At 52.3% G+C, this 27,123-nt stretch overlaps 18 protein-coding genes and 1 non-coding gene across 19 annotated transcripts; 12 read left to right on the forward strand and 7 right to left on the reverse strand.

Moving 5' to 3' along the window:
* Window positions 1–339: 339 nt before the first annotated feature.
* On the forward strand, window positions 340–837 carry SAICODRAFT_7843 (uncharacterized protein; the record flags this gene model as incomplete). The annotated part of the gene is made up of 1 exon (XM_019171115.1): window positions 340–837. One exon carries the CDS (start codon window positions 340–342, stop codon window positions 835–837), a length of 498 nt encoding a protein of 165 aa, XP_019023927.1.
* On the forward strand, window positions 643–1,191 carry SAICODRAFT_66039 (uncharacterized protein; the record flags this gene model as incomplete). Its single annotated transcript, XM_019170189.1, has 2 exons — window positions 643–724; window positions 778–1,191. A coding segment is annotated over exon 2 (369 nt), but the record flags the coding sequence as incomplete, so codon positions are not given.
* SAICODRAFT_30594 (uncharacterized protein) lies at window positions 1,179–1,433 on the forward strand (the record flags this gene model as incomplete). Its single annotated transcript, XM_019167716.1, has 1 exon — window positions 1,179–1,433. The coding sequence occupies one exon, from the start codon at window positions 1,179–1,181 to the stop codon at window positions 1,431–1,433; it is 255 nt and encodes an 84-aa protein (XP_019023929.1).
* Window positions 1,434–2,097: 664 nt separating this feature from the next.
* Window positions 2,098–2,379, reverse strand: SAICODRAFT_57376 (uncharacterized protein; the record flags this gene model as incomplete). The annotated part of the gene is made up of 1 exon (XM_019169529.1): window positions 2,098–2,379. A coding segment is annotated over one exon (282 nt), but the record flags the coding sequence as incomplete, so codon positions are not given.
* Window positions 2,380–2,662: 283 nt separating this feature from the next.
* On the forward strand, window positions 2,663–2,753 carry SAICODRAFT_t79. Its single transcript has one exon. It is a non-coding gene; the product is annotated as a tRNA-Met (tRNA).
* A 366-nt stretch (window positions 2,754–3,119) lies between these two features.
* SAICODRAFT_49502 (glycolipid anchored surface protein GAS1) lies at window positions 3,120–4,055 on the forward strand (the record flags this gene model as incomplete). The annotated part of the gene is made up of 1 exon (XM_019168970.1): window positions 3,120–4,055. A coding segment is annotated over one exon (936 nt), but the record flags the coding sequence as incomplete, so codon positions are not given.
* A 497-nt stretch (window positions 4,056–4,552) lies between these two features.
* On the reverse strand, window positions 4,553–5,275 carry SAICODRAFT_19603 (uncharacterized protein; the record flags this gene model as incomplete). The annotated part of the gene is made up of 2 exons (XM_019166129.1): window positions 4,553–5,124; window positions 5,184–5,275. 2 exons carry the CDS (start codon window positions 5,273–5,275, stop codon window positions 4,593–4,595), a joined length of 624 nt encoding a protein of 207 aa, XP_019023932.1. The 3' UTR covers window positions 4,553–4,592.
* Window positions 5,276–5,365: 90 nt separating this feature from the next.
* SAICODRAFT_30595 (uncharacterized protein) lies at window positions 5,366–6,178 on the reverse strand. The gene is made up of 2 exons (XM_019167717.1): window positions 6,041–6,178; window positions 5,366–5,977 (listed from the first exon to the last, which is right to left on the reverse strand). Exons 1-2 carry the CDS (start codon window positions 6,130–6,132, stop codon window positions 5,449–5,451), a joined length of 621 nt encoding a protein of 206 aa, XP_019023933.1. The 5' UTR covers window positions 6,133–6,178; the 3' UTR covers window positions 5,366–5,448.
* A 258-nt stretch (window positions 6,179–6,436) lies between these two features.
* SAICODRAFT_7847 (uncharacterized protein) lies at window positions 6,437–6,963 on the reverse strand (the record flags this gene model as incomplete). Its single annotated transcript, XM_019171117.1, has 2 exons — window positions 6,437–6,830; window positions 6,896–6,963. The coding sequence occupies 2 exons, from the start codon at window positions 6,961–6,963 to the stop codon at window positions 6,437–6,439; spliced, it is 462 nt and encodes a 153-aa protein (XP_019023934.1).
* Window positions 6,964–7,393: 430 nt separating this feature from the next.
* SAICODRAFT_43041 (uncharacterized protein) lies at window positions 7,394–7,699 on the reverse strand (the record flags this gene model as incomplete). Its single annotated transcript, XM_019168721.1, has 1 exon — window positions 7,394–7,699. A coding segment is annotated over one exon (306 nt), but the record flags the coding sequence as incomplete, so codon positions are not given.
* Window positions 7,694–9,460, reverse strand: SAICODRAFT_45063 (P-loop containing nucleoside triphosphate hydrolase protein; the record flags this gene model as incomplete). Its single annotated transcript, XM_019168799.1, has 3 exons — window positions 7,694–8,713; window positions 8,764–9,244; window positions 9,270–9,460. Coding segments are annotated over 3 exons (1,692 nt in total), but the record flags the coding sequence as incomplete, so codon positions are not given.
* A 107-nt stretch (window positions 9,461–9,567) lies between these two features.
* On the forward strand, window positions 9,568–10,635 carry SAICODRAFT_19607 (uncharacterized protein). Its single transcript, XM_019166130.1, has 3 exons — window positions 9,568–9,762; window positions 9,816–9,951; window positions 10,007–10,635. Exons 1-3 carry the CDS (start codon window positions 9,593–9,595, stop codon window positions 10,145–10,147), a joined length of 447 nt encoding a protein of 148 aa, XP_019023937.1. The 5' UTR covers window positions 9,568–9,592; the 3' UTR covers window positions 10,148–10,635.
* On the reverse strand, window positions 10,220–15,638 carry SAICODRAFT_7850 (uncharacterized protein; the record flags this gene model as incomplete). Its single annotated transcript, XM_019171119.1, has 4 exons — window positions 10,220–10,520; window positions 10,570–11,618; window positions 11,675–11,820; window positions 12,449–15,638. The coding sequence occupies 4 exons, from the start codon at window positions 15,636–15,638 to the stop codon at window positions 10,220–10,222; spliced, it is 4,686 nt and encodes a 1,561-aa protein (XP_019023938.1).
* Window positions 15,639–15,822: 184 nt separating this feature from the next.
* Window positions 15,823–17,597, forward strand: SAICODRAFT_19609 (putative 60S ribosomal protein L5; the record flags this gene model as incomplete). Its single annotated transcript, XM_019166131.1, has 2 exons — window positions 15,823–16,275; window positions 16,710–17,597. Exons 1-2 carry the CDS (start codon window positions 16,267–16,269, stop codon window positions 17,595–17,597), a joined length of 897 nt encoding a protein of 298 aa, XP_019023939.1. The 5' UTR covers window positions 15,823–16,266.
* A 394-nt stretch (window positions 17,598–17,991) lies between these two features.
* On the forward strand, window positions 17,992–19,113 carry SAICODRAFT_35478 (uncharacterized protein; the record flags this gene model as incomplete). Its single annotated transcript, XM_019168426.1, has 1 exon — window positions 17,992–19,113. The coding sequence occupies one exon, from the start codon at window positions 17,992–17,994 to the stop codon at window positions 19,111–19,113; it is 1,122 nt and encodes a 373-aa protein (XP_019023940.1).
* A 337-nt stretch (window positions 19,114–19,450) lies between these two features.
* Window positions 19,451–20,679, forward strand: SAICODRAFT_7853 (uncharacterized protein; the record flags this gene model as incomplete). Its single annotated transcript, XM_019171121.1, has 4 exons — window positions 19,451–19,477; window positions 19,534–19,547; window positions 19,642–19,765; window positions 20,353–20,679. 4 exons carry the CDS (start codon window positions 19,451–19,453, stop codon window positions 20,677–20,679), a joined length of 492 nt encoding a protein of 163 aa, XP_019023941.1.
* A 682-nt stretch (window positions 20,680–21,361) lies between these two features.
* SAICODRAFT_128082 (SUN-domain-containing protein) lies at window positions 21,362–22,956 on the forward strand. The gene is made up of 3 exons (XM_019165402.1): window positions 21,362–21,634; window positions 21,695–22,711; window positions 22,799–22,956. The coding sequence occupies exons 1-3, from the start codon at window positions 21,500–21,502 to the stop codon at window positions 22,868–22,870; spliced, it is 1,224 nt and encodes a 407-aa protein (XP_019023942.1). The 5' UTR covers window positions 21,362–21,499; the 3' UTR covers window positions 22,871–22,956.
* A 298-nt stretch (window positions 22,957–23,254) lies between these two features.
* SAICODRAFT_30602 (FAD/NAD(P)-binding domain-containing protein) lies at window positions 23,255–24,931 on the forward strand. Its single transcript, XM_019167718.1, has 5 exons — window positions 23,255–23,435; window positions 23,501–23,606; window positions 23,661–24,026; window positions 24,085–24,858; window positions 24,913–24,931. Exons 1-4 carry the CDS (start codon window positions 23,299–23,301, stop codon window positions 24,784–24,786), a joined length of 1,311 nt encoding a protein of 436 aa, XP_019023943.1. The 5' UTR covers window positions 23,255–23,298; the 3' UTR covers window positions 24,787–24,858; window positions 24,913–24,931.
* Window positions 24,932–25,578: 647 nt separating this feature from the next.
* Window positions 25,579–26,697, forward strand: SAICODRAFT_7856 (uncharacterized protein; the record flags this gene model as incomplete). The annotated part of the gene is made up of 1 exon (XM_019171123.1): window positions 25,579–26,697. One exon carries the CDS (start codon window positions 25,579–25,581, stop codon window positions 26,695–26,697), a length of 1,119 nt encoding a protein of 372 aa, XP_019023944.1.
* Window positions 26,698–27,123: the final 426 nt, after the last annotated feature.

A 27,123-nucleotide genomic window follows, 5' to 3' on the forward strand; every position in this document is an offset into this window, starting at 1 on the left:
TTACAACGCTGGACGACTTTTTGGATTGAGATATCAAGTGAGCATTGCATAGGTTTTGGGTTTCTTTGCGTTATGGGGTGTTATTTGTCTGTCCTTACTACTGGCGTTTTTGTATTGCTAATGGGATATCTATTACTCGAAACTTTACGGTCGCGCGGTTCCAGCTGTGATGTCGGCATGTTTGTAGTTTGGTGTTAGTAAAGCATAAGTGATCGCCATCACTTGCAAGACCCTCGTCAAATTGACCATGCCAAAATCCAAGGACATGACCGTACAGAACAAGGGTCGTCAGATTTATTGGATTAGGATAGCACCTCTCGCCCAAACACCAAGCCGTACATGGAAGACCATATGCGCAATTCACCGACGGAGATTTTCGCAAATCCTCTCAAGACCCTTGGAGAAAAAGCCTTGGAGGACTTGCAAAGCGATCCATTCTGCCCTGAAGACATCTCCGCTTCCGACCATGCCCTTGACATTGGGTGCCAGATCATCCGCGGTTCGACAAAATCCTCGATGTGTCGACTGCGCTCCGCTGAAGACTTCGAGCAATTGAAGGAGACCGTTGCAGACCTTCAACAGCATGGGGTAGGTAAAGGGAAGAAGTGTGCTGTTCATATTACGCTCAAGACTGATTTCAGACCTGCCGACGGTATCGGCGGTGAATCCGACAGTGAACTACCCAATGCTGCTAGGACGAATAAGGGTGGACGCAATGATAAAGGTGAAAAGAAGTACGGCAACAACCCTACGAAGCGTATGCTAAAGGATATTAAGAAGGCAAACGAGAACAATCCATTCAAACAGTCGGTTTTGCGAAATGTCGAAACCCTTTGAGATCAGTGGGTCTGCACCGAGCATGAAGGTGGCCTGTGCTACATCAATCCCTTCACCCGCGCTCATCAACGGCTCAATTCTCACCATATTTACCTACTGGGCAGAGGCCATGACCATACCAAATGCGGACGTCGGCTTGACAAATCCACCAACTACCCCAGCCTTCGTTAAGTTCAACAAGTCTACACTATCACAATCAGACTTCTACGGGACACCCTGCGCTGCTTCTCTTCCGACACCAGCAACCTCCATGGCGCACCTAACTGCCGGAGGTGCTTCGACCAGATATTTTCCCACGCCTAATGAACCTCCCTCGAGCCCATTGAAAGCCGCAGACGCCAATGTATCTGCCCGGTTTCATGAACTTTGTCAACAGGCTTACACCCACTTATGCTGGTTTTGAACCCTTGGTTGTTGAAGAGGCGCTGAAGTACAATGGTATGGTGTTGGATGATACACCGAATCTGCCACCAGGGCAAGAGATTCCAGGAGTGAAGCTGGGCCATCTCATGGCAATGAAACGTCACTGGCCAGCATTCAAGCACAGTAAGAAGGCCTGCCGTAAGTTGGCGGATGAGTTATTTCGCATGGATTAGGAGGTCTTCAAGCCCGCTGTCTCAGAGACCTTCCACCACCTCAAGGATGATGGAGAGCTGTACAAGAGATATAGATAATGCTCGCGGCGATTGACTTTGAGGCAGGGTCTCGTATTTTTGTAATCCGCAAAAATTGACGAGTGAGGACAAATCCACTAGTAGCAGATATTTTTTGATGGGACGGCCGCTGCCTTGTAGATTGGAATGTTGCCTTCCAGTAGAACTAGTTTTTGTACCAATCCGACGTTTTTTGCTGTTGTAATAAGGTTCTTGGTGGATCATTCATGGTCCTCAAGTTTTCTGACGTCCAGAACTGCGCTTGTGCCTGGTTCATCCAGGAGTCTCCAATTAGATAGTGAATGCCGAAAATTGTATAGGAAACACGCACAAAAACGAGCATGAACTATCGTGAGAAAGCAGCTGCGTAAAGGTCTATGAAGTGTATGTTTGGCTAGATGTACTATGCTATGTGATAGCGAGCCGACCTGGAGTCTCGTCATACGTTTCATTTACGCTAATATTACCCCATGTACTCGCCTCAGCTGGAGTCAAGCTGTACCCGCATTTATGCATCAAGTTGCAACACTTTTCAGGGTAGGCATTGATTGACAAGTCCAACCCTTCACTCAAGAAGTATTCCGGCTGCTCCATAGTCCACCGGTGCTCACGGTTGCGGTTGATCCAAGCCTTGCGCATCGGAAATGCAATTTCTATGGGGTTGAGATCTGGCAAATACGGTGGTAGGTACTCGATTCGACATCCATGATCGATGATCAGCTCCCGCACCCCAGGATCCTGATGAGTGCCACAGTTCACAGTTATCCATGACAACCACACTATGCTTTGCTGGGAAGGGTTTCAGTACATTCAGCAGCTTATCGGCCACAAAATCCACGAACCTGTTCGTATCAAAGCTCCCTTGGTAGACCGAATGGCAGATCATCCCTTCTTAGGAAATTGCAAGCAGTAATGACCATCTCAGACCTCTTGAAGGCCTCAATCTTCACACGCGGGTGAACCATGCGGAGCATACCCAAACTTGCAGTAAGCAGACCTATTGTCGACGGCCGTTTCGTCAAGGAAAACGAGTTGATCCATGGTGTTAGATGTTGTGCGCAGTGAGCCGCTCATGCAATTGCATACCCGTGACTGACTCAAGGTGGGCACCATTGTTCTGATATTTATCATCGGGTTATATATTTTTATGGGGTTTCCACGACATTGCCTTCGCCTTCGTGGCTCAGCTGGTTAGAGCGCCCTGCTCATATCTGCTAACAAGCGGGTACGGGGAGATCGCGAGTTCGATCCTCGCCGAGGGCACGCTTTTTGTAGTGTACTTTCTTTTGCTTTGCTCGGCTATGTACTGTACCCACTCATCGATCGGTATGCGAAGAAAACAGCGAAGATCTCGAGTTTTATGTTTCAGACGCGTCGGCATTCCTTCCTCCTTCCAGATCTACCTACCCCAGCTGAGCTACGCGTACAAGCATGGCGCGTACATCGGCAAAAGTTGCCCAAAACCTCCCCAGAGCAACTTGAGCCCCTGAAGCATTCACTCCCAAACGACTCCACCAAGAGAGTCAGTCAGCGTTCAGTCGTTGAAGAAGAGCATACATTCTCTACAGCATGGCGAAAATGCTCAATTCTCTTCTCTCCCTTGCCGCTCTCCTGACCACGGCTTTTGCAGTCAACCCCATCGAGATCGTCAACAACAAGTTCTACGACTCAGTCACTCACAAACAGTTCTACATTATCGGCGTAGACTACCAACCAGGCGGCTCGTCCGGCGTAGGCACAGGTTCTGATCCCTTGTCTGACCCAACACAATGTCTCCGCGATTTTGCGCTCTTGCAGAAGTTGGGGGTGAACACCATCAGAGTTTACTCTGTCGATAACACCTTGGACCATGATTACTGCATGTCTCTGCTCGATACAGCGGGGATGTATCTGTTGTTGGATGTCAACACTCCCCTCTCATCTCAGTCACTGAACCGATACGAACCTAACACGACGTGGACTGCCGACTATTACTCCCATATCTACTCCACCATCGACGCATTCAAAGCATACGAGAACGTCCTCGGATTCTTCTCCGGAAATGAGGTGGTCAACGACGCTGCGTCCCTTGCCGCCTGTCCCGGATACCTGAGAGCCTTGCAGAGAGATATGAAGGCGTACATCAAGAAGACCGCAAACCGTATCATTCCGGTTGGGTATTCGACCGCGGATGATGCAACGATCCGGAGCGAGCTGGGGAGTTACTTGACGTGTGGGGATGATGCTTCCGCTGCTGATTTCTATGGGATTAATACGTACGAGTGGTGTGGAGATTCGAGTTTCACTTCGTCTGGGTACTCGACCCTTACATCCGCTTTCGCGAACTTCTCCGTTCCAATCTTTTTCTCGGAGTATGGGTGTAACACCGTTTCGCCTCGTACATTCACTGAAGTTACGGCGTTGTATGGTGATCAGATGAACGAGGTGTTCAGTGGAGGGTTGATTTACGAGTACAACGAGGAAGACAACAATTACGGTTTGGTCAACACAGGTGGAGACTCCGCACAGTTGTTGCAGGATTACGTCAACCTCCAATCTGCCTACACCAACCTCTCCATCCCCAACATCACCCTCTCCTCCACCACCGCAACAACAACTCTCCCCTCCTGCTCCGGCCTCAACCTCGATAACTGGACCATCCCCGCAGCGCCATCTGGTGCTCCCACGGCCGGCGCAGGGAACTACGGAACGTTGATCGAGTTGACGGCGGAGGAGTTGGTGGTGAATTCTACGGTGACGGATGTGAGTGGGAATGTGATTAGTGGGTTGAGTGTTACGGCTGTTGGGAGGGCTGTTAGTGGGAGTGTGAGTGGGACGAAGAGTGCTAGTGCCTCTGCGACGGGGGGTGAGGGGAAGAGTGGGAATGGTACTACGACGGTGAGTGAGGCGGTTGGGATGGGCGTGGGTGTGGGTATGGGAATGGCGGTATTGGCGGCGGTGGGTGCTGTTGTCGTCGTTTTGTAGGCAGTTATATGAGATGTAGAGGGTATATCATTGGAGACTGGAGACTGGAGACTGGATGATCGGGCGTTTGATTACACATAATACTTTGACATAATACTATCACGCTTCACTATCGTACACCCCGCACTTCCTCAATACCTACGAAAGGTATTGCTTCGTGGGATACCCACGCACAATCGGCTTCCCACTCGAATCAAACACCCTATTCTCTAATCTCGCCAACTTACTTGTATCGAGAACCGCGGGGAGGGCATCCTTCACCGCATCGTATGCCGCAACGAAGAGTGCGGCTCCTAAAAGACCGACGCGGATATGGTTCACCTTGGCGATGGCGCCGAGGTGTTTATTCGCGTCGGAGGTAGTAATCGTCTCACCATGTCCACCCTCCACAACCCTCTTCACCGCTTCCAATTTCGGATGAAGGAGAACGGCGCCCACACCCGCCGCTCCCACGATACATCCCAACGCAACCCCATCGGAGATTTTGCGGGTACGGTAGGTTAGGACGGTGAATGCTGCTGTCGTGATGCCTGCGAGGAGGGGCATGATGGAGTTTGCGTGGGAAGCGATGGTGGAGAAGAGGGTGAGGTTGTTGTGGCCATTGGGTTGATGGCCGGGATGAGAAGTGGTTAGAGAGGGGATGAGGACGGAGGAGGTTAGGGTTGTGGAGCTGTACGCTTGGTGTTAGGTGGGTTGATGCGGGGAGGGAAGGGGAGGAGGGAGGGGCACCCGAAGAGAGCGGCGGTTCCGAAGAGGGCTGTTACGCGGAGGATGGTGTCGAGGTTTTGGAATTGGGCAAGATAGGACGTTAGGGTCGACATGTCTGGCGAATGGAGTGGTGGTGGTGGTGGTGGTCGTAGGGTGCGGTGCGAGGGAGTTGAGGCGACGGTGTCCCAATGCACAGCACGTAATGGTCATACGAGTCTCGTGTCGACATCCTATCGTACAGTCACTATTCCTATGGTATATATCGTACAATCAACAACTTCCATCTTTAATGAGCCGGCCTTGCAGTGGGATAGCCCACGATATTCGAAGACTGCTGCCTGTCAAACGGTCTCTCTCCGATGATCCTTCCGGATCCCTTCGCCGCGGACGAGCGTAACCCCGTAATAACCCCATCCCTCACAACATCGTAAATCCCAATGAAGCACGCAAGACCAAAGCATACGGTCTTAACGACGTCCAGGGCAGCGACGATCTTGATCTTCTCATCCGCCTCCTTGCCAGAGTCATTTGATTCGCCCTTCGTAGAGATCTTATGCAACTCCTTCCGAGGTCCGGCAGACATGAACACCTGCGCCCCCAACCCCCCAATCACAGCCGTGAATCCAACCAAATCCGACACCCTACGATTACGATAGTACAACACCCCCAGTGCCGTCGAGGTTACACCGACGAGGGCCAAAACGGCACGGTTGGCGTAGATGACAATTTGGTTTGCGATGTGGGATTTTTTGTTGGGGGGGAGTTGGGAGGAGAGCAGGGAGGGCATGACGGCGTAGGAGGCCCAGAACGAGGAGCTGTGAGAAGCGCCTTAGTTATGACCCATACATAGAGGGTTTCATGAGAGAGAAAGGACTAACCCGAAGAGGCCTGCGGTGCCCATCAGGGCTCCTACGCGGAGGATTGCATCCGGGTTTTGGAAGGACGAAAGGTAGGCTGTGAATGAGGACATGATTGGATTGTTCAACTGATGGCGGGTGAGTTGAATTCGGTGTTGGTTGGTCGTGCGCTCATCATGCAGCAGCTGAGACCGGTACGGCGGGGACAACTGCAACGTAAAATCGGGAGAACTTGGTGGGCCATGGGTATCATATTGTCGAGTAATTATGGGAAAATCCGATCTCTTTATACTTGCACTTGTAATTGAGTGAGCATCCTCAGAGATTGGGTACTCGGGCTGTTCTTGAGTATCTCATCTCATAGCTGTTCTCCATCGAGGACTAAAGACGATATAGCAAAGCAACTGACCAACTGACCTAACGACTAAATATCACCGCTAAACCAAGGAAAACCAACCTGATCGCGTTCGCCCTCCTGAAGACCTTAATCCTCTCATTGATCGCCTTCCCATCATCATTCCCCTCACCCTTCTTGACAAACTCATTAACCACCGAATCTCCCTTCGGAGAAGGTCCGAACCAAAATTGAATGGGCAAGGTTGCCAACAAAGCTGTGAAGGCAGCGATGTCAATGGGCAAACCCGATCGGTAGGCTTTGGCGCCGAGGCAGGCGAGGGTGAAGAAGTAGGTAGGGCGGATGTACTTGCTGGCGTTGATGAACATGCGGGTTGTGAATTCGGCCTTTTTGTAGTTGGAGTAGGGTACCGCGAGCATACTGGGCATGATGACCATGAGCACTTGCAAGGTGCTCCTGCAGAGGAATGATCAGGTTAGTATACGGTTGCCAAATCGTGAGAGATAAAGGGCCGGGCCTACCCAAACAGTGCAGCGGTGCCAACGTGAGCACCGTAGCCAAGCAGACCATCGATGTTCGCAAGATCCATTTCGTTTGTAGTTTGTGACAGAGTACAGAGTTACGAGGGTTCCACAACCATATAGAGGAATCTGGGTTTGCTTGGCAACAAGGATCACGGGGATGCCTCGAGTGGAGCTGAGCGCACAATCGTCACGATGGGCCGAGGTTCAAAATCGTCTACGCCTCGGCGAATTGGCAAGAGTTATGTATCACGCGACGACGGGTAGGCAATTTTGCCGACGAACCGTCACAGGTTCGAGAAATTGTGGATCGACCGGACCGGCCCGTTGATGGTTTTTCACAGCCGGGCCTCAACCTTGAGTGCTCCCCGGTCAAGAGATACGCCGGTTAAAGAAGTAGGCCTTTATATCACAGATGATCATTTTGATTTTTACGCTCGGTCTACATGCATGTTCCATGGTCTTGCTGTTCAGAACGGTTCTCTAGATGCCCTCTGCCAACTCTGCCACGTCCGGATACCTCACCTCCGCATTCTCCTCCAACCAATTCATCCATCCCTTAAGGAACCCACCTCCCCTCGCCACCGTCTCCGAATCACCCACAACACACAACTGCCTCTTCGGCCTCGTCATACCCACGTTCAAGCGTCGTTTATCCTTCAGGAACCCGACGTCGCGCTCCTCGTTACTCCGTACAAGCGAAAGAATGATTGCTTCCTTCTCTCTTCCCTGGAAACCGTCCACGGAGCCGGTTTCGAGGGCTGGGTAGCGTTCTTTGAGAAGAGTTTGGAGGAGGGAGACTTGTGCGTTGTAGGGAGTGATGACGGCGATATCTTCAGGTCGTACCCCAGCTTCCACAAGTGCTTTAACGTGTCGTCCGACGATGATCGTTTCGTTCTCGTTACTCTTACTTTCCGCCAAGAGACCTCCTTTCCCTTTCACGTTTGGGTTGTCTGTGTCTTCAGCGTATTCGGGACAATCGTCTCCCTGCGTATCCCAGAATATGACAGGGACGGAGGTATCCTCCGTGTTCTCCACTTCAGGCAGGTCCTTCAGTAGCCTCTCTGCAACGCCTTCGCCAGCTATCAGTTTCCCTTCGTATAAAGCGTCAGACGGATACCGCATGATATCCTCATGCATGCGATATTGTACATTGAGCAACTTCTTTATCCCCTCCCCATGCAGCTTCAACAGGCGATCAAAAAGCGTTGTCTCCAATGCGCCAGCACTCGCCGCGTGTTTCGTCTTGATCGTGGGCGGTAATTGCAGGTGATCGCCAAACAGTAGCAATTTGCTCGGTTGATGCCGTAGGGAAAGCGGGATCCAGCACTGCGCTTCCAGTGATTGGGACACTTCATCAATGATGACCACATCGAACTTCTCGTGCGCAAGATGATACCCACCCGCACCGTGTAGTGTCGCCAAAACAACTCGACTTCCTCTCACCAACTCTTCCACACACTTCCGTTCTCGAACACGATATTCTTTCCGTAGCTCTTTCATTTCTCCGTATAATGCTCGGCGTTCGCGTCCATTGCGAGTCTTGCTCACCTTTTTCAGCGTTTCATCCATCTCCTTTCGAACTTCGCCTACGATGACGCCCTGGTCTCCCGTTCGTGTAAGGATGTCGAGGGAGTGGTTGAGAACACTCGGTAATAGCCTTGCTGGATGGCCTAATCGAACCATCGGGATGCGGTACGGGGAAAGTCGCTCGACGATGTTGTCGACGGAGATGTTGGAGGGTCCACAAACAAGCACTCGCAGGTCGCGTGCTACCAGCTGGCGGATACATTCGATGAGGGTATACGTCTTTCCTGTCTTTGAGAGAGTCAGTTAGAGCTTCGATAGTCCCTGACGGATGATTTCACCCCAGGCGGCCCATGGATCAAAGCGATATCTGGCGTGCTCAAAGCAAACCTGACGGCATCCTGTTGGCTCTCGTTCAATGTTTCATCCAGGAACTTCAAGTCTTTCACTGCACTCTTATCCTGTGGCCCGGGCTTACCGAGGCCCAACAGAACCCTTACCAACCCACTCTGCTCTGACTCCGACATCTTCTCGAGTCTTCGCATCGCATGGGTCATCCGCGAATACGTGACATCGTTTGCGAGCTTAACGACCCATAATTTCCCAGTGGGTGGCTCGTCATCTTCTTTGGATAGCGCAATCGTAAGTTTCGCTTCGGTGACACGAGTTACCACGCCCTCAATGCCGGCGGATTTGGCAGCAAGCTGAGTGGTTTTCCGTGCAGTGGCTGCCAGCTGCTCTCGGATTGACACGATATCGCCGGTACGGAGGCCATGGGCGGGGAGTTCAGGCGTTGTACTCATCGCTTCAAGGTCAACTAAGCTGTACACAAATCTCAGCATAAGACAAAAAGTCTTTTGCAACCTTACTATACCTCTTTCCACCAAAACCAGTCCGCGTTCCGCCAACTACCAGGTTCAACACAGCCAACCCTTTCTTTTGCAGAGCAGCAGGCTGACATGTCTCCAGCACCTCAGTCGTCTCCTCGACCTCAGCCTGTCTTTCCTTCTCAATCAGCCTCTGCTGCCCGCTCGCAAACACACTCAATTCGACCATGTCTTTTGTAGGTTGGGGTTGGTTCTATTTTTAGAATCGGCTGCAGAACGACCTCATTGTGCGTTTCTCACCTCGAACCTCGAGCTCTCCTTGACAAGAACAAACAATATCGCAATGAACAGATCGATCCGGAATACATTCGAAGGCATCGCGAGAAGAGGTTTTGCTACGAGCAATGTACTACAAAGGGTCTGGACGCCTGTCCGATCAAGGACGGAGTTTGAGGCGATACAGGCATTAACAACAGCCAACAACGTCCCACTGATTGCGAACTTTACTGCGTTGTAGGTTGCACAGCCCAATTACATCTGCGATATGACTGACAGAAGCGATCTAGCTGGTGCCCGACCTGCAAAGTCACTGGTCCGATCCTTGAAAAGGTCGTGGAAAAGATCAGCGAGCAAAGCAGGATTGATATGGTTAATGTCGAGGTGGACGCACCTGAAGCTGCCGAATTGATGGTGATGTACCAGGTTTGTGGTCTCTAAAAAGCTCTCGACTCAATAGCTCACGATAATCATCCAATAGGTCCGCACATTGCCGACGTTCGTCTCCTTTTACAGGGATAGAAAAGAAGACTCATTCGTGCCGGGTGGCCATGGATCGCAGTCAGAGCAACAGATACAGGATTGGGTTAGTATGACGGCAAGGCTTGGTAAGGGACAATAGACTTGACATGGGGTCTTGAACAGATCGGATGATGATTAGATAGTATAACTCCAATTCGCAGGCTGCTCGCCGCTATTCACATACACCACATATGACAATCCGCCCCATTCCAACATCAACATCTTCCTCCTCCCCAACCTCGTCGACGACAAACACCAGACTCCATCGTTCCCACGCACCCTTCTCCTGCCACATTTTGATGAGTGCTTCGTAGGCACCGCCTGTGAACCGTGGCCTCTGTAACGTGGCGGCTTCGTCGAGGAGGGTGGGAACAAGAGCAGGATTGTAACACAATGGTACTGGCTTGTTGCATGTTTTGCAGATATGCTGACGGCGTTGTTCAGAAGTAGGAGCCGTGTATATGCGTTCGCAGCTGTGCCAGTGTCAGCTAAACGTCTTGAAGTTCTTGCTTCAACTTGCACCATTCGCCTCGAAACACTTTCCCCTGTTCTTCCAATTCCTGGTACTCCATGCGTGGTATAATCACGTTAAGAAAGCCCATCAAGACATTTCCTGCTTCTTCCTTCTCACTCGCTTTGTCCAAGTCCTTTGTCTCAACATCCTCTCCTTCCTCTTGAGCTTCAACATTACGATGCACTTCCCTCAACGCCTCCTCGACCTGCGCCAGAGTATACAATACCTTTGCCCTACCCTTCCATTCAACCTCACCATCGACCCATGGAACCTTCACCTTCTTTCCTTCATCAGGAATCTCGACTTCACACTTCTTCACCAATCCGCCAAGGTTCTGAGCGAATGACTTCAACCAGCGTGCGCATTCAATGGGCGGGTCAACGTCAATGGCTGTGTCACCTCTCACCACGACCTGCTTCTTAGTACCATACGTACTCTTGTGAGCCCGGTCAATGACCAGCACGGTCGAATATGGCGTGAACTTGGTCGCGGATATGCACATTGCATCACCCCAGAAGACGAGATCACATGAGGCGGACTCATCAAATACCTCCACCGCAAGCGTCTGGATTTCTCGACCTTGCTTGGTGGTGATGGACCGGATAAATCCGAGCTTCTTGACAGCCGCCACGAGTTTGAGATCGCGCATATCGCCTTCGACTTCCTCCTCTCTCAACGACAAGAATTCCTTTAAACTCAGGATTCCACCACGGGTGATACTCTCACTCTTTCCATCGTCGTTCGTGTCCACGGAGACGATACCCGTTGTGCTACTGCCACTTCCCAAGGAAAGAAAAAGTGGTACAGTCGAAACCGTCTTCCGCTCCATCTTGTCCCCTTTCTGATTCTCTCGTTTCTTGCCATCGACGGCGGCAGTAAAGGTAGAATACACGCGGACTCGAGCTCCGAGATGGAGAAATGTCGGCGGAGGAGCGGTGGTGGGAAAGTATGCCTTTACCTCGATGACGTGATGACTCGGGTCTTTAACGCCCAGTAGGACGAGAAGTGTCGATTGTGATGGGAAGGCGGAGATGGAGACGACACGACCGGTGAGAACCTGTAGGATTACCACATCAGCGCCAGATAGATGGAATACGAGGGTAACAACCCCACCACATTATGCTTCCCCAGCTTCAAGTTCGGAATCAGCGTCTCCTTGTACTGCAATTCCCTGGGTGGCCTCCATTCATCGCCATGTCCGTTGAACCCCAAGTCCGACGCATTTGGAGTAGTTATAAAGCCATCCCCGGGATTGTATGCTGGCTGACTATGGTCAGGAGCATGGGATGGCTGATGGGACCGGTCCGAGTTGGGAGGTGTGCCATAGAAGGAGCCAACGCTGGGAAAGGAGATGGTGGACTGCCACATTAGCAATGATAGAGAAGCAATCGAGAAACAGAAGAAGAGATAGCAATTCAAAGTTGCTGAACGGAAGGATTGCTGTATAGCTGCGATGTTGGTGTAGAGATTGCGGCCCGCAGTGACTGACGGTTTGCGCGTTCACGTAGGATCAAACAGAGGGCCGGTGCGAAAGCTGAGGAGTAGTGAACTGAAAGTGCACGAATATATACAAATAGCACTACAATATCTCTCACCTAGCGAGCGAAGCAACCAGCAACGTCTAACCTTGGCCAGACGTGTCCTCCGAAGCAATCCCAGCGAGCCTATGATCAACGTCGACGAACGACATCATTATCATGATCAAGAGGCAAACTCAGTCAACTGATGATTCCCGCTCTTCAAAGCGAAATTTCATCGACCAGCATTCCGGGTCTTGGCGTTACTTCAAGACCTCTGCTTCATCAAAGCCCTCACCCAAGATCTGACGTCCACATTATCAGATTTATCGGCAAAGACACACCAGAGACGCCTAGAACTCTGTCACACCCGCCTGACTCCTGAATGCCGTCGTCGCCTCACTCCTCACACTCCTACCGTCATCATCCATGTTTCCACCAGCGGTAGAGTAGGCAACAACACTGTATGCGTCATTCTCACCCAAGCCCATCTGACTCTTATAGTCGGTGATCATAGTTGGCGCTTCGGAAGTGACACTGTTCCTCCTTCCAGGGATGGACTGGAGGTTAGCACCATTCAATCTGTCGGACTGGTTGAACGAAGTCTTCTGCTGGGGAGGCAATGCGGGCCAGCTGTCCAACGCGCTCGAGAACACGGGGCCAGCAGTGAACATAGGTGGGTACGCAGATCCATTGCCAGTCGGAACGCTGTTCGTAGCAGCCGAGTACACCGAACTGACATCGTCAGGAATATACCCACCCATCATGCTAGCCGTCTCACTAAAAGCATCAGCACTCGGCCCAGCCCTCTTCGCATTCGGGGATCCAGGCGCAAGCGGACGGGACATGGTCATCGTATGCCTCTCCGGACCCTTGAAATTCATCTTTGGCTTCGAGAACTGAATCATCGAGATCTGCAAGTTAGACAAGGGTCCCTCGACGAGACACTCGTTCTCCTTGTAATGCATCAAGAGCTGGTACCAAAGGGGGTGCTTAGCAAGGACCTTGGGGTTACCGAGGATAACGACACCGTATTTAGCACGGGTAAGCGCGACGTTAAGACGACGTGGGTCGTTCAAGAAACCGATTCCCTGGTGATCGTTGGAACGGACACAGGAGAGGATGATGTAATCCTTCTCACGACCCTGGAAAGCATCGACGGATGCCACCTCAATCTCCTTATACAAATCCTTCCTCAAAGATCCGTTAACCTGCATAGAGCTCACGATGTAACTCCTCTGACCTTCATAAGGCGTGATGATACCAATCTGACTCGGCACAACACCAGCCTTGAACAACTTCGTCACGACCTTCTCACAGTTACTCGCTTCCGTCCTATTCAGATACGAAGTACCAGACGCAGAAATCTCTTCCTGTCCAAGGTTCGAATGGAACATCATCGGCGTCTCCATCACAGGCCAAGGGAAATCCACATTCTTGGCACTACGCTCCGAAGACGAAACTCCATTCTGCAACGTACCCTCGTAAAACATGTTACTCGGGAACTCGGACAAACACGGGTGCATACGATACTGCACCGTCAACCTGATCGGCGCATTCCCCAAGATAACCAACCTCTCAAACAAAGACTGGTGCAAACCAGCCCTCGCAGCCTTCTTGTTCATGATGACAGGCCCAAGCTGCTGGTGATCACCAACAAGAACAACCTGCTTACACCCCATAACAAGCGGAATCATCACCTCCGGCTCCGTTGCCTGCGTTGCCTCATCAACAAGCACAGTCCTGAACTTGAACTTACTCAACCTCGGATCTCCCGCACCGACACTCGTACAACAAATCACATCCGCATTCATCAAGATCTCACGTTCCGCTGCGCGTGTCAGGGACTTGAATTTCTTTTCGTCAGAGGCGGAGAGTTCGCCGAGTTCGGTGCGGAGTTGGATGAGTTTTTGGAGTTCGACGTTGGTGTCGTTGTTGCGGACTTGTTCGTGGAGGGTGAGGAAAGCGACGGGGTTGTCCATGTCTTCGCGTGATTTGGCGGATAGACGCACGACCTTCAAGCCAGTCTTGTGGATCTTACCGGCCAATTGGTCGACGGCGACGTTAGAGGGTGCAGTAACCAAAACCTGTCCCGGGTTCATCTTGGCCAAATGGTAGACAATAGTCGCGGACGTCACGGTCTTACCCGTACCCGGAGGACCCTGAATGAGCGACAAAGGCTTCTGCAACACAGATTTGACAGCATGAACCTGACTCACATTAAGCTCAGGCAGATTCGGCGCCGAAAATCTCTTCGGCATCTGCGTTTTCAAAACCTGCTGCGCGACCTCATGTCCGAGCAACTTGTGGTAGATATACCCAGACACAGACGTCTCATTGACAGCAAAAGTCTTCATCGCGAGTTGCATACGGTCGAAGGAGGTACTCTTCCACACGTAGTCCACCTTGAAGTTATGCGTGCAGTCGGTGGGAGGACGGTCACCCTTCCCACCACTTCTCAACTCCAAACCGATCTCGTCGCTGATGTTGTTGGGGATCTTGATGACGTACCCGACACCCTCCCATGCTGCTCTTAACTCTCCGTAATACCTCAGACGCATCTCATCTCCCACAGCCAACTTGTAATCGCCCATGTCCACTTTGGGAAGGACGAACCATGCGGTGTGTTTCTGGTTAAGGCCCTGATCCCATCGGACGACGATCCCGTCCTGCGTTTGACTTTCCTTCAACTTCCTGTCGTAGTCCGCCTCGATCTTGACCAATGGACCAAAGATATTCTGGTACTGGTACGCGTCCTCGTATCTCAACAACACCGGCATGGGTTCGTCATCGATTCCGGGCTTCTCCAAGTCCTGTAGGGAGGCATTCGCGTCATCCTTCCACAACTCCTCTAGTTTGGTAATCTGCGAAGGGGTGATCTGGCGTGCGCGGAGGATCTCGTGGTCGCCGGGGACGGTGACGAGCCAGGGGAGGAAACAACGGTCGTCGATGAGGGGTTGCCATTGTGCGAGGTCCCAGTTCATGTCTTTGGAGCTGGGCATGGAGGCACATGGTTGACGACACAAGAGAACGACGACGGTGTCGGACTTGGCGGGGATGAAACCGAGTAAGAAGACATTGCGCGTTCCACAGTTGTAGCATTCGAGGGTAGTCTCGCCCAACGCACTTGCCGGGTGCAGACACACCTCCTTGTGCCTACTCCTCACCAGATGGTTGATGATATGCGACGACGAGGTATTACCGCGGCTGTTGCAAAAGTATTTCGAACACCCAAGACATTTGACCACACTGCTCGGCGTATGAATCCCACAATAAGCGCACGCATGCTCCGGCAACTCTCCCTCTCCCTCCTCGAGCAACTCCTCATATTCGCCACCTTCCTCACCCTCTTCCCTAACTCCCCTCCTTGGCGCCAAGGACAAACTCTCGACAGTGATATCGTCCACAATCGATTCCTCGTCGTCCTGTCCATACTGATGCGTCAACGACGTCGATTCGGTGAGGGTATGCGAGTGAATCGAGGATGTCTCGTCATTGTACGCGTGTCCGTGACGACTTGGAAAATGCGATGTCCCTAGATGAGTGAAGGCGCCTTCCATATTGGCGGGTTCGACTCTGTGGGATCAATTGCTGAGTATCCTTTAACGATTGTCGCCTTCGTGTGTGCTGTGATGACTTGAGGTGACTGCTGACTTCGGGAATTCCGCAGCGCGCGGCTGGACAACGCAGGTGAGCTCAACGTACGGCAGATGGACATTGCAATTGGAGGAGGGTGAACAGGAGGCAGATATAAGGATAATATGATTGTATTATTATGACCATTCACAATGAAAGGGAAGCGAAATGCGACACAAGCGAGTTTCCCGAAGGGGATCAACAGGCAGCCGGATCTACGTCGACGTACGTCCCACCGACTATCCCCAGTGACTTATAATGGTTCCACACGGACCAGGTCATCAGGCCCAGGACACCGAACGAAGGAAATCCTGATCCTTGTCTAGAACCAGTACGACCCTTACGCCAGTCGTGGTCTTCGTGAGGGTAGATCGGAGCGCTCCTGATAGCACCAAGGGGCGATCACCGACCCATGTACATACGATTCATCCATCAACCGAATCCGAATATGTAAAGTTCCTTAACATCGAGTTAGCTACATGGTCTGAAGAAGAACAAGAGGAAGAACAGCGATGAACAACGACGAACGTGATCAGATAGGAGCGAAAGACAATGCTATCGGTTTGTCAACATTGGTGTAGTAGCACCTCTGTTGAACTATGCTTGATGTTGATAAATCATCCTCTCGTCCGCCATCGTCCATCTGCCATTCTTCCCGTAATAGCAAAGACTTACCATCTGAGTTGTTCCCTTTGATTTTGTATAGGAGCGCGCTCGAGGCCAGTTTTTATAGGGAGCGCGGCTCGTGGGCCAAATTCGAGAGCTGCGCCACACCGCTTGGGAAAAGTTCGACGGGGACGAGATACTGGAGAGCCTTGTCCGTTTTTCACGAGTCCGCCAAGTCAGTAAGTCGCCGTCATGGTATGTTGTTCTTCGTCGTCCTGCGATTCTTTCTATCACGTCAATTCATCCGCTTTACGTTGTGCATGGGATGGATCGCTGGATGACTTTGTCGGTTCGAAGGGTTACAGGGTCGCTAACGCTCCATTGGACAGCCTTTCGCCAAGACCGTCAAGAACACCGCCTACTTCAAGCGTTTCCAGACCAAGTACCGTCGTAGAAGGGAGGGTAAGACCGACTACTACGCCCGTAAGCGTTTGATCACCCAGGCCAAGAACAAGTACAACTCGCCCAAGTACCGCCTCGTGGTCCGCTTCACCAACACCGACATCATCTGCCAGGTTGTCTACGCCAAGATCCAGGGTGACCATGTCTTGACCGCCGCTTACTCTCACGAGCTCCCCCGCTACGGTATCAACCACGGTCTTACCAACTGGTCTGCTGCCTACGCTACTGGTCTCCTCTGCGCTCGTCGTGCTCTCCAGAAGCTCGGCTTGGACGAGAAGTACCCCGGTGTCGAGGAGATCGACGGCGAGTACTCCCTCCAGGAGCCCGCCGAGGGTGAGGCCCGCCCCTTCAAGGTCTTCCTTGATGTCGGTCTTAAGCGTACCTCCACTGGTTCCCGTCTCTTCGCTGCCGTGAAGGGATGCTCCGACGGTGGTATCCTCATTCCCCACTCCGAGAAGCGTTTCCCCGGTTTCGACATTGAGTCCGAGGAGCTCGACGCCGAGACCCTCCGCAAGTACATCTTCGGTGGTCACGTCGCTGAGTACATGGAGACCCTCATGGACGACGATGAGGAGCGTTACCGCGTCCAGTTCGCTGGTCTCATCGCTGACGGTATTGAGTCCGACCAGATCGAGGACATGTACGCCGAGGCCTTCGAGAAGATCAAGGAGGACCCCGCTGCCAAGCCCACCCAGAAGAAGACCAAGGAGGAGTACAAGGCTGCCGGTGCTCAGTACCGCCAGAAGAAGCTCTCTCACGCCGAGCGCAAGGCCCGTGTTGCTGCCAAGATCGAGCAGCTCCAGGCTCAGGAGTAAGGTTCGAGTTTTGGGATGTTTATGGTATGATCGGTTTATACTACGGTAGAGAATCTGACGTACTTGAGACTCGTATTATCATGTCCATGCTTGTAAATTGTTGAAATAAGAGAGCTTTGACTGTAATTCCTTGTATAAGGTTTGCCGCTTACGTCTGGTGCATGCAAAGTCTCCACACTCCAAGTTGATCACCCAACAAACTCACCACCAAAAACAACAGCCGGCGATAAAGCAGCATACACCCAAGCAACTGAAGAAAAGGAACGACCGCATACAACCCAGTCGATCTACAACGTCTGCCAAGGTGTCTTCACAAGTCATCGCCCACGGAACGTTCGCTCATACCCCAAACCAACACGACCGCAACAAACATCGTTCACGTCTCGCCAGCATCATGCTAGGCCGCTCATCCTCTGTTAAAAACAACCAAAAAGCACATAGTCGAGATTCATCCGGCGCTTCCTCCCAGTCCGCCATCGAAGCTCTCGAAGCGATCAAAGCACAAGATGAGAAGAACCACGTACCAGGCGACGCAGGCGCGCCAAGACCCGACGCGAAGGAGAAGGAGAAGGAGAGGGATAAAGTCGGAGCACCAAACTTCTCGGCCATTATTTTGACGAACAATTTTCGGAAGTTTTCGCAGAGGATCGACCCGATATTCAATACGCAGGATCGGATCAAGAAGATCTTGGAGTGGGAGGATACGCGGGAGACGTTGTCTTGTTTGATTATGTATTCGCTGTTGTGTCTTAACCCGCATCTCATCCCGGCCATCCCGCTTTGTGTGGTCTTGTTCGGGCTGTTGATTCCGGCATATACGCAACATCACCGCGTGCTACCTACAGAAGCCGGTACGATCCAACCTGCTCCGCGTCCAAACAAGGAGCTGTCGAGAGACTTTCTTCTGAATATGCGCGATATCCAAAACTCGATGGATGACTATACGACGCTTTACGACACACTCACGACACATATAACCGCCTTTACGGCCGAGCGCGTCGCAGGCGAACTCGTGTTTCTCCTTACACTTGGTCTGTTCGCACTTGTGTTCTGTGGCAAATATGTGCCGTGGAGGTTTGTGTTCTTGGGAGCGGGATGGATTGTCGTCATGAGCAAGCACCCAGATAACATACTTCCACCACCAGCGGAGCAAGGCATGGACCTCGAAGAAAAGATCCTGCGACACCGGTACATCGAGCTCGACGTCATCGAACCAAACCCAGTCCTCAAAACCGTCGAGGTCTACGAGCTACAACGTGCTCCATCCGAGTCATCCTCGAATTTCTTCACTGGGTCCGGAGAGCTCAAGTCGACTTTCTTACCGAATTTGGACAGTGGGCCTGGACAGGGTACGGGGAGACTGGAGAATATTGAGCCGCCCCCGGGGTGGACGTGGGGTGATGCTGGGGGTGGATGGAAGGTTGAGAAGATGGGGTATGTGAGGGATAAGGAGGGGTGGGTTGAGGAGGAGGGGAAGAGGTGGAGGAAGTTGACGAGGATTGTGATGAAGGTTTGACTGGATTCTTGGGGCAAAGTTTGTTCGTGTTTGGTATATGCCTTGAGTGCAGTTCTCAGTTGGCATCTGGCGTCGGTATTTCCCACGGATGGTAACACACTTAGAAATGTCCCGGGCCCGCGATCGACCGCACATTTGCCCAGACAGCTTCTTGATGAGCTCATCCTTCCAGAACACGGTCCGCTCGCATGCATCTCGAAAATCCTGGTGACCTCTTAGTTACGTCAATCGAAGTTGAAGCTTAGGATTGGCGAAGGTATAAGATAGGGTGCCGTCCTGTTGCAGTCGAGATGGTCCTCTTCACAACACGAAACAGAAAACACTCATAACAATCAGTATGCCTCAATACAAGGAAGGAGACAAGGTAACAACCTGTTAGCCGCCGCGCACTCCCACAAAGTGGCTAACTCGGCGTTACAGGTTGAATACCGTCCGTAAGTTTCCCACACCAATGCTATTCTCGAGACATCGGGACTGGCACAAGCACGTTCTGGATTGCACGGATCGGTTCGCTGACGCCCGTCATAGCATCGGCGGCGAGAGCGACAACGTTTCTCACTCCACCGGCGTGATCGAGGAGATTAAGGAGGAGGATGGTGTGACCAAATATACCATCAAGAATGACAATACTGGGAAATCTACTACTTATCAGGTAAGTGGTGCCCTTGGGTTCAACCCACCATGACACTGTTTACAGACTATCCCATAGGAAATGAACATCGTACGTCTATCGTCTGCGCCTTCAGCTCTGTAGCTGGCTGAGGGGTGATTTCGAACGAACTCTTGTACTGACAGAGCATCGTTTTCTAGGTCGGCAAGGCGGAGTAAGCCTGGAGCTGTAGTGGAGTACAATACAGATATTTTCAGGAGTCGTTTGATACCATATGCCAGCATAAAAGTAGCAGATTGCTGTTGTGGCGGGACGTTGGTATATGAGGGCCCCCCGGAGCCAGTGGTACTGCGCGCCCCTCCAACCGAACCGCGTGCCCGCTCTCTGGAAAGCTGCCGAACTCAAAAAGTCGTCCAAGCTCTACTCCAAGCACGACAAGCCGATCAAAAGGAGCAATCATGTCAACTGAGGACCGAGTAAAACAATTCGTCACGGATGCCCAACAACCCCGCTCCCCAAAAAGCGTTAAACAAATGTCCACCCTCCAAAAATTCCTCTTCAAAAACCAGGTCCGGCCCGTCCCCTCTCCCTCCCTCCCATATCCCTAACATCCTCCATGCCCTCAGTAGAACTACCGCTTCCACGAATCCTCCCGCTCCCAACTCCTCGCTGCAATCGAACTCTACCTAAACATGTTCGACCGCGCACCAACCTACGTTCCAGACGAATCACCCTCTGCGGAGGGGTTGTTGGAGGATGCGCTCAAGGTGCCGATATTCAATGGGAAGATGAAGGGGAAGATGGTTAGGTGGTTGGAGGAGGTGCAGGCGAGGAATGGGGGGACGCCTACGGAGAAGGAGAAGGAGAAGGAGAAGGAGGATTGGGAGTTGGATTGGGATGATCCGAGGGCTTGGGGGGAGGGGAGGCACGATGGGGAGGAAGAGGAAGAAGCGTGATTGGCATTGGATGGACAGTGGAAGGGTCAAGTACGATGGAACGACGTCATGGATGCCGTGCACTTGGTCATGGCGTGGTGCCTGTTGACACGCCGAGAGTCGCAAGCAGATAAAAATAGATAACGGTGGAAATTGTCCTCAAACATAACCTACGATGCGCATTTATTGATCCCCTGCCGAGTGCGCGACTCGAGCTCCATGTGATGTGCCAAGCTTGAGACAGCAAACAGATCGACCTGGAGGAGTGTACCGCCAAGCTCTTTAGACGGCACGACGCCTGGGGAATGTTGACATCCATGAATCCGTCATGATTGGTTATTTTGCAATTGGGGATGATCTTGACCATGATCACGATGCTGTAAACACTCATGAGATCACAACAGGCTCAAACACCAACAGCTTCACCGGTCTGATCAACGGTGTTACAAACAAAGGGCTAGATAGATTGGCTGCTCTAATGGGTAAGGGGAAGGCTTGCATCCGGCGCTGGATTTCGATGCACGGGGCGGAGCAACCCAAGAGACAGGCAGGACCCGCCGCGTAGAGCGACTTGGGGGAATAAAACTGTACGCTGGGCCTGCTGCTCCAACCACCACACAGTCACTGCTACAACAACAGTTCTTGGTCAATCGACAAGAGCGTCCTTTCCTTAAATCAACTACACATCAAACTGCTGTCGTTTCAGTTTACTCTGCCGACTTCAATCAACAGACGCGTCCTTATCTCGTCGTCTCGAACCAGCATTTAGACTACCAGATTACAGCCATTGAAGAGAGAAAGAGCCGGTCTCCGATTACTTGCATATACACAACATCTCAAAATGAAGTTTACTCTTGCTTCCGCCGTTGCCGGTTTGGCTATCGTTGGGAACGTTGCTGCCGACTGCTCTTCTTCCTTGAGGCATCAGCACCACAAGAAGAGGCAGGCCGTTACTACCGTTGAGAATGTCGAGATGGTGAGTCAATTGGTAGCATACATCCCCGTGAAATGCGTGCTGATCGATGGTTTGATAAAGGCATACACTACCGTTTACGTTGACCGTAACGGAAACCGCGTTGACTACACTGCTACCACCGTGGCTGAGTCCGCTGTCACCACCGTGACTCCCTCGTCTTCTTCTTCTTCCTCCACTGAGGCCCCCGCTGCCGTCACCTCCTCCTCCTCCTCCTCCTCCTCTTCCACCTTTGAGACTCCTGCCGCGCAGCCCACCACCACCTCTTCTTCCTCCTCCTACACCGTCGAGGACGCGCAGGACGCTGCTCCCTCTACCGAGGCCACCATCTCCGAGACCGCCACCTCGTCTTCTTCCTCCACCACCTCCGCCGCCTCTTCTACTTCCACCTCCGCCGCCTCTTCTACTTCCACCTCCGTCTCTAGCTCCGCTTGGCTCGACCTCTTCGTTGACCCCAGCACCCCCTTCCCCAACGGTTACTACTCTTGCGACGAGTTCCCCGTCAACGAGCAGGGTATCGTCGAACTCGACTACCTCGGCCTCAGCGGCTGGACTGGTATCCAGCTCGGCGACGGCACCTCCAACACCTGTGTCGAGGGCGCGTACTGCTCTTACGCCTGCCAGCCCGGTATGTCAAAGACTCAATGGCCCTCTGCACAGCCTGCCGACGGTCAGTCCCGTGGTGGATTGTTGTGTTCGGGCGGTAAGCTCTACCTCACCAACTCCGACTCCCAGTACCTCTGCGAGTGGGGCCACGAATCTGGATTCGTCGTCAACACTTTGTCCGAGTCCGTCTCGATTTGCAGGACTGACTACCCTGGAAGCGAGAACATGAATATCCCCACTACCATCGCTCCTGGAGAGAAACAGCCCCTTTCCGTCGTCGATGAGGATACGTACTACAAGTGGCAGGGCGCTCTGACTTCCGCTCAGTACTACGTCAACAAAGCCGGTCGTTCCGCCGAGGAAGTCTGTCTCTGGGGTGACTACGGCGACGATTTCGGTAACTGGGCGCCCCTCAACTTCGGTGCTGGATATACCGGTAACACGGCGTGGTTGTCCTTGATTCCTAACCCGAACTATACTGGTGATCTTGGGTACAAGGTTAACATCACTGCTTCGCCCGGGAGTGTGATGAATGGGGAGTGTTGGTATGCGGATGGGGAGTATTCTGGTGGATCTTCTGGGTGTACTGTTGCTGTTACCTCTGGGTCTGCTTACTTTTATCTTTATGAGTAGACTACTGCGCTCCTTCCTTGGTCGAGGGCTTCGAGTTCGTGAAAGTGGGGTGAGGGTGTGATTTGAATGTTTCTTTCGTTGGACCTTTTTCTTATGTATCTATTTCGGTTTTTTCTTTGCTCTTGTTGCTGTGTTTCGTGCGTGAGAGAACTTCGGGTGCTCCCTCCGACTTCACTGGTGGAGAGAGAAAGGGGTATGTGAATGTAGAAAATGTTTAATCTCATCTGAATGTCTACGAAGCTCTTCGTTCTCTTCCCTTGAAATTGTGTTCGTGAGAGGAGACGCTGGTGGGCGGCTGGTATACCGGTAGGCGGGCGAGGGGTTGCTCGGTTCATATCCGGCGGTGACCGAACTCCGCAACATGTGGGAACCCTGACGTCCGCAATGTAAACCACAGAAACAATTCGTCAATTGCTTTCAAAACGACAATGACGAGACTACAGATCAAGCGAGCTGCTGTTATTGGAGCCGGGCCGTCCGGGATTGCGGCGTTGGGGGCGTTGGTGAGGGAGGGGTTTACGGATGTTAGGTGTTTTGAGCGGAGGGGTGAGGTTGGTGGGACGTGGTATGTTTCGATGTTTGAAGGAGTACGTGTTATATTTTTTGGAAGTACTGATGTGTGTGCGATAGGGTCTACGACGATGTACCGAAGGATTGCGACGTGAGGCGGGATGATCCCACGGCGGATCATTCGTGGAATGCGATTTATCCTACCTTGGTCACCAATGTTCCGGCGGTACGTATTCACCGAACTGAAATGTGGATACTTGATCTGACGCGTGATGGATAGGAAATCATGCCGTTTACCTATGCACCATTTCCCGACCTTCCGCCCGGATCGACCATTAATCCGTTATGGCGACACTATACAATCGTGATGTCCTATCTCCAACGACTTGCTGCTCCATTTCTCCATCTGATCTCGCTCAACACCTCGGTTGAGTCCGCACGCAAAGTCGGTGACGAATGGGAAGTGCGAGTGAGAAGAGGAGAGGAGGAGTGGACGGAGACTTTCGATGCCGTCGTGGTGTGTTCCGGGCACTACAGTGTGCCCTATATGCCGGATATCAAGGGATTGAAGGAGTATGAAGCGAAATGGAAGGGGCGCGTGAGCCATACAAAGGAGTTTCGTGTACCGGAGGCGTTTCGTGACAAGGTATGTGCCGTGTAGACGGTTTCCATGCGAGTGCGGTTGGGTAACACGGGAGATACAGAACGTGCTGGTTATCGGTGGTAATATCTCTGCGTTCGACTTGTGCAAGGCGATTCTCCCCGTTGCGAAAAGACCCGTTCACGTCTCTACCCGCTCGCGACATCCAATGTTCCCCGACGCGCTGTCGTCCGCGGAATCGGTGATCGTCCCGCACGGTGTCGTATCCGCCTTCCATCCCGAAGACGGGTCCATCGAGTTCGCGGATGGGCAGGTGTTACGCGATGTCGATCACGTCATCATCGCGACGGGATACAAGTGGAGTTTCCCATTCCTCGGACAAGGGGCGACGAATAAGGATCTGCGCATTAGGAATACGTATTGGCATACATTCGATAGAGATGATCCGACGCTTACGTATGTCGGTACCGCTGCGAATTCGATTTCGTTTCGGGTTTTCGAGTACCAGGCCGTCGCTATCGCTCGGGTATTTTCCGGTCTTGGCAGGCTTCCTTCTGTCTCAGAAATGAAGGCATGGGAGGATGCGCGAGTTGAGGCAGTTGGGGATGGGAGTTTGTTTCATATTGTTGGATGGAGGGGTGCGAAGGCGTTTGCGGGTGCGATGAGGGGGATTGCGGGGCTGGAGGATGGGAAGGGAGGGGAGAAGGTTTTGCCGAGGTGGAGGGAGGAGTGGGAGAGATGTTTGGAGGAGGGGATTAAGGTTAGGAGTGAGACGTTGCTTGGGGATTTGGAGATGAGGAATTGATGTTCTGAGATTGAGGATATGGTGGGAGCGCAAGGGGAGGCGTGCACGATATCATGACGGAGGCTCGACAAGGTATGTCGCTGGGATATGTCGTTCACGTACGAGTTGCTAACCGGCTGAGGAAAGGCCAAAGAAGATAGCCAAAGTTATGTTCAGTTGAATTGAATTTTATATAAACAAGCTTCTCTAGTGACTTGCACGCGCTCTTGCGCTGCAGATGCCGCACATACCCTATCGATATCTGGACGTTGCTCGAGGGTCGACTTGGATGACCATCTGCTTTCTGTGACGATTCCTTTTGACGGTCACCGCGCTTTACATGTTCCGGATTACCACTCCCTGACCCTTCCGGAAACACGCAGCCAGTGCTAATGTACACTCAGGTGCACGGCGCGGCTGAACCTTCCTGAATGAGCTCCTCGGATCCTCAAAGGTTACACGGTGATTGTGATGTGATATTCACAGCTGGGCAGCGGCGATATCTGGAGTCGAATTCCCGACGTTTGGGTTAACGAGCGGCCGGGGCTCAGCACGGCCGCAGTGCATCGAAGGGGCCGAGGAATGAGGCGAAGTTACGCGATCCCCGCAACCCCGAGCCTAAAAGCTTATACTGGTTAGGGTTTCGGGGCGGCCTCTGCTTAACCTTACCTTGGGCAAGGTTGCCTCCCGCGGCGGTGCTGGGGCCCTCTGGCACACACACATGATCACGGCGAGCAGCGAACGACGGCATACCGACCGACCATGTATTGCGATAGACCTCGTCGTAGTGTCCTGCTGGCAGGATGTTTGTTAATGGCGGTTATCACTATCCTTCTGTGTCTCAGTCTTTTCAATAGTTCCGGGCCATACGGTTGGCCGACATCGATTGCGACCGCGGCGAAGGAAGAGGTTGAGGATAACTGTGAACCCTGGACCGCGGCAGCGCATTTGAACCTCAATATCACCCATCAGCTCTCGACCAACCTTCAATCCTACGATCCCTCGTGCCAGGCTTCCAACAACTGGGTCTCGCGTCTTAAGGACTCTGTCACTCACAAGACGCTCATCCCGGAGCTGATGAACAAGGAACTTCTTCTCGTCGGAGACTCTGTGGACCGGCGTACGCTCTCTGATGTTTGTGTGAAAACTCTTGGTCTTGAGATGATCAAACATCCGATGCACTCGTATGCCGAGGTCTCGCCCGACGGGAAGGGTGGCATTCCGCATACGTGTCGAGTCGAGCATTTGAATTTGACCATGCACAACTACTTCTTTTACGGTTTTGATGAGGCGGATATGTGGAAGGGTGTCGGGCCATACAATCCCCCAGGGAAGTTCACGGAGCGATTCGAGATGTTCGAGAAAGCCGTGCGGACATTACCCAGCGGCGGACGACCGAACCTGGTCATCGTGAATGTCGGCCTATGGGAGTTGATGCGACATCACGTCCTGTATGCACACAAAACCCCAAATGATCCCGTCGACCTTTTTCCGGAGTTTCAGGAAGCGTTTTTGGGGAATACGGTCAAGTTCTTGAGAGGGGTGAGGAGGGCGGTTGGTCCTGATGCAAGGATTCGGTTTAGGGAGAATCATACACCGGGGACAGACGAGAGTAATATTTTCACCTCACCCGCGATTAAGGAGGGGAAGAAGCGTGTCCGGTATACTGGTGTGCGGATCGATACGATGAACGCACTTATCGATCGTGCTATCAAGATTGTGAACACCCCGGCGGTCGGAGCTGAGGAGGATGGGGTGGGATCTGAGGGAGATGATATCCGTCTTTGGCCAGTTGGGAAGTTGATGAGACCTTGGCCGTGGAAGATGTGGGTTGAGGACGATTGTCATCCGAAGCCGGGCGTATTAGCTGGAGTGTGGGGAGAAGGGATGTTAGAATACCTGGCGCGGGCGCCGAGGGTTGAACGTGTGTAGGTAGCTGTGAAAGACTTCGCATATTCGGTGGTTTCATCTGATGATAAGACGAAACCATATACACCGCTTGCGTTTGAACAACCGCGAGCCAGGCATGATTCTCAGGATGCACAAGACGCACACCGGGTCACGTCGCACTTGCTCGCACCTAAAGTTAGGTAACAGTGCTTAGAGACAGACGCATTCGTTCGGATATAACCAATATGACCCACCAATATCACCGAGTTACCCAAACAAGGTGCTTTGGTATCGGGATGTCTACGTTACGAGCGCGCGATGAATTTGCGTGTCCGGATGCGGAAGACCCTGACAAATAGTTGATCAACCCACCAGACCGCATCAGTTACCTCGGCCAGCCCTTCGCTCCTGGATCTCTTCGAGCGTGGCTCTCTTGTTGACTCGGTTCAAGTACGCTCTCTGAGCTGG

The sequence above is a fragment of the Saitoella complicata genome (genome assembly GCF_001661265.1).
Source record: "Saitoella complicata NRRL Y-17804 unplaced genomic scaffold SAICOscaffold_13, whole genome shotgun sequence".
NCBI lineage: Eukaryota > Fungi > Ascomycota > Saitoellomycetes > Saitoellales > Saitoellaceae > Saitoella > Saitoella complicata.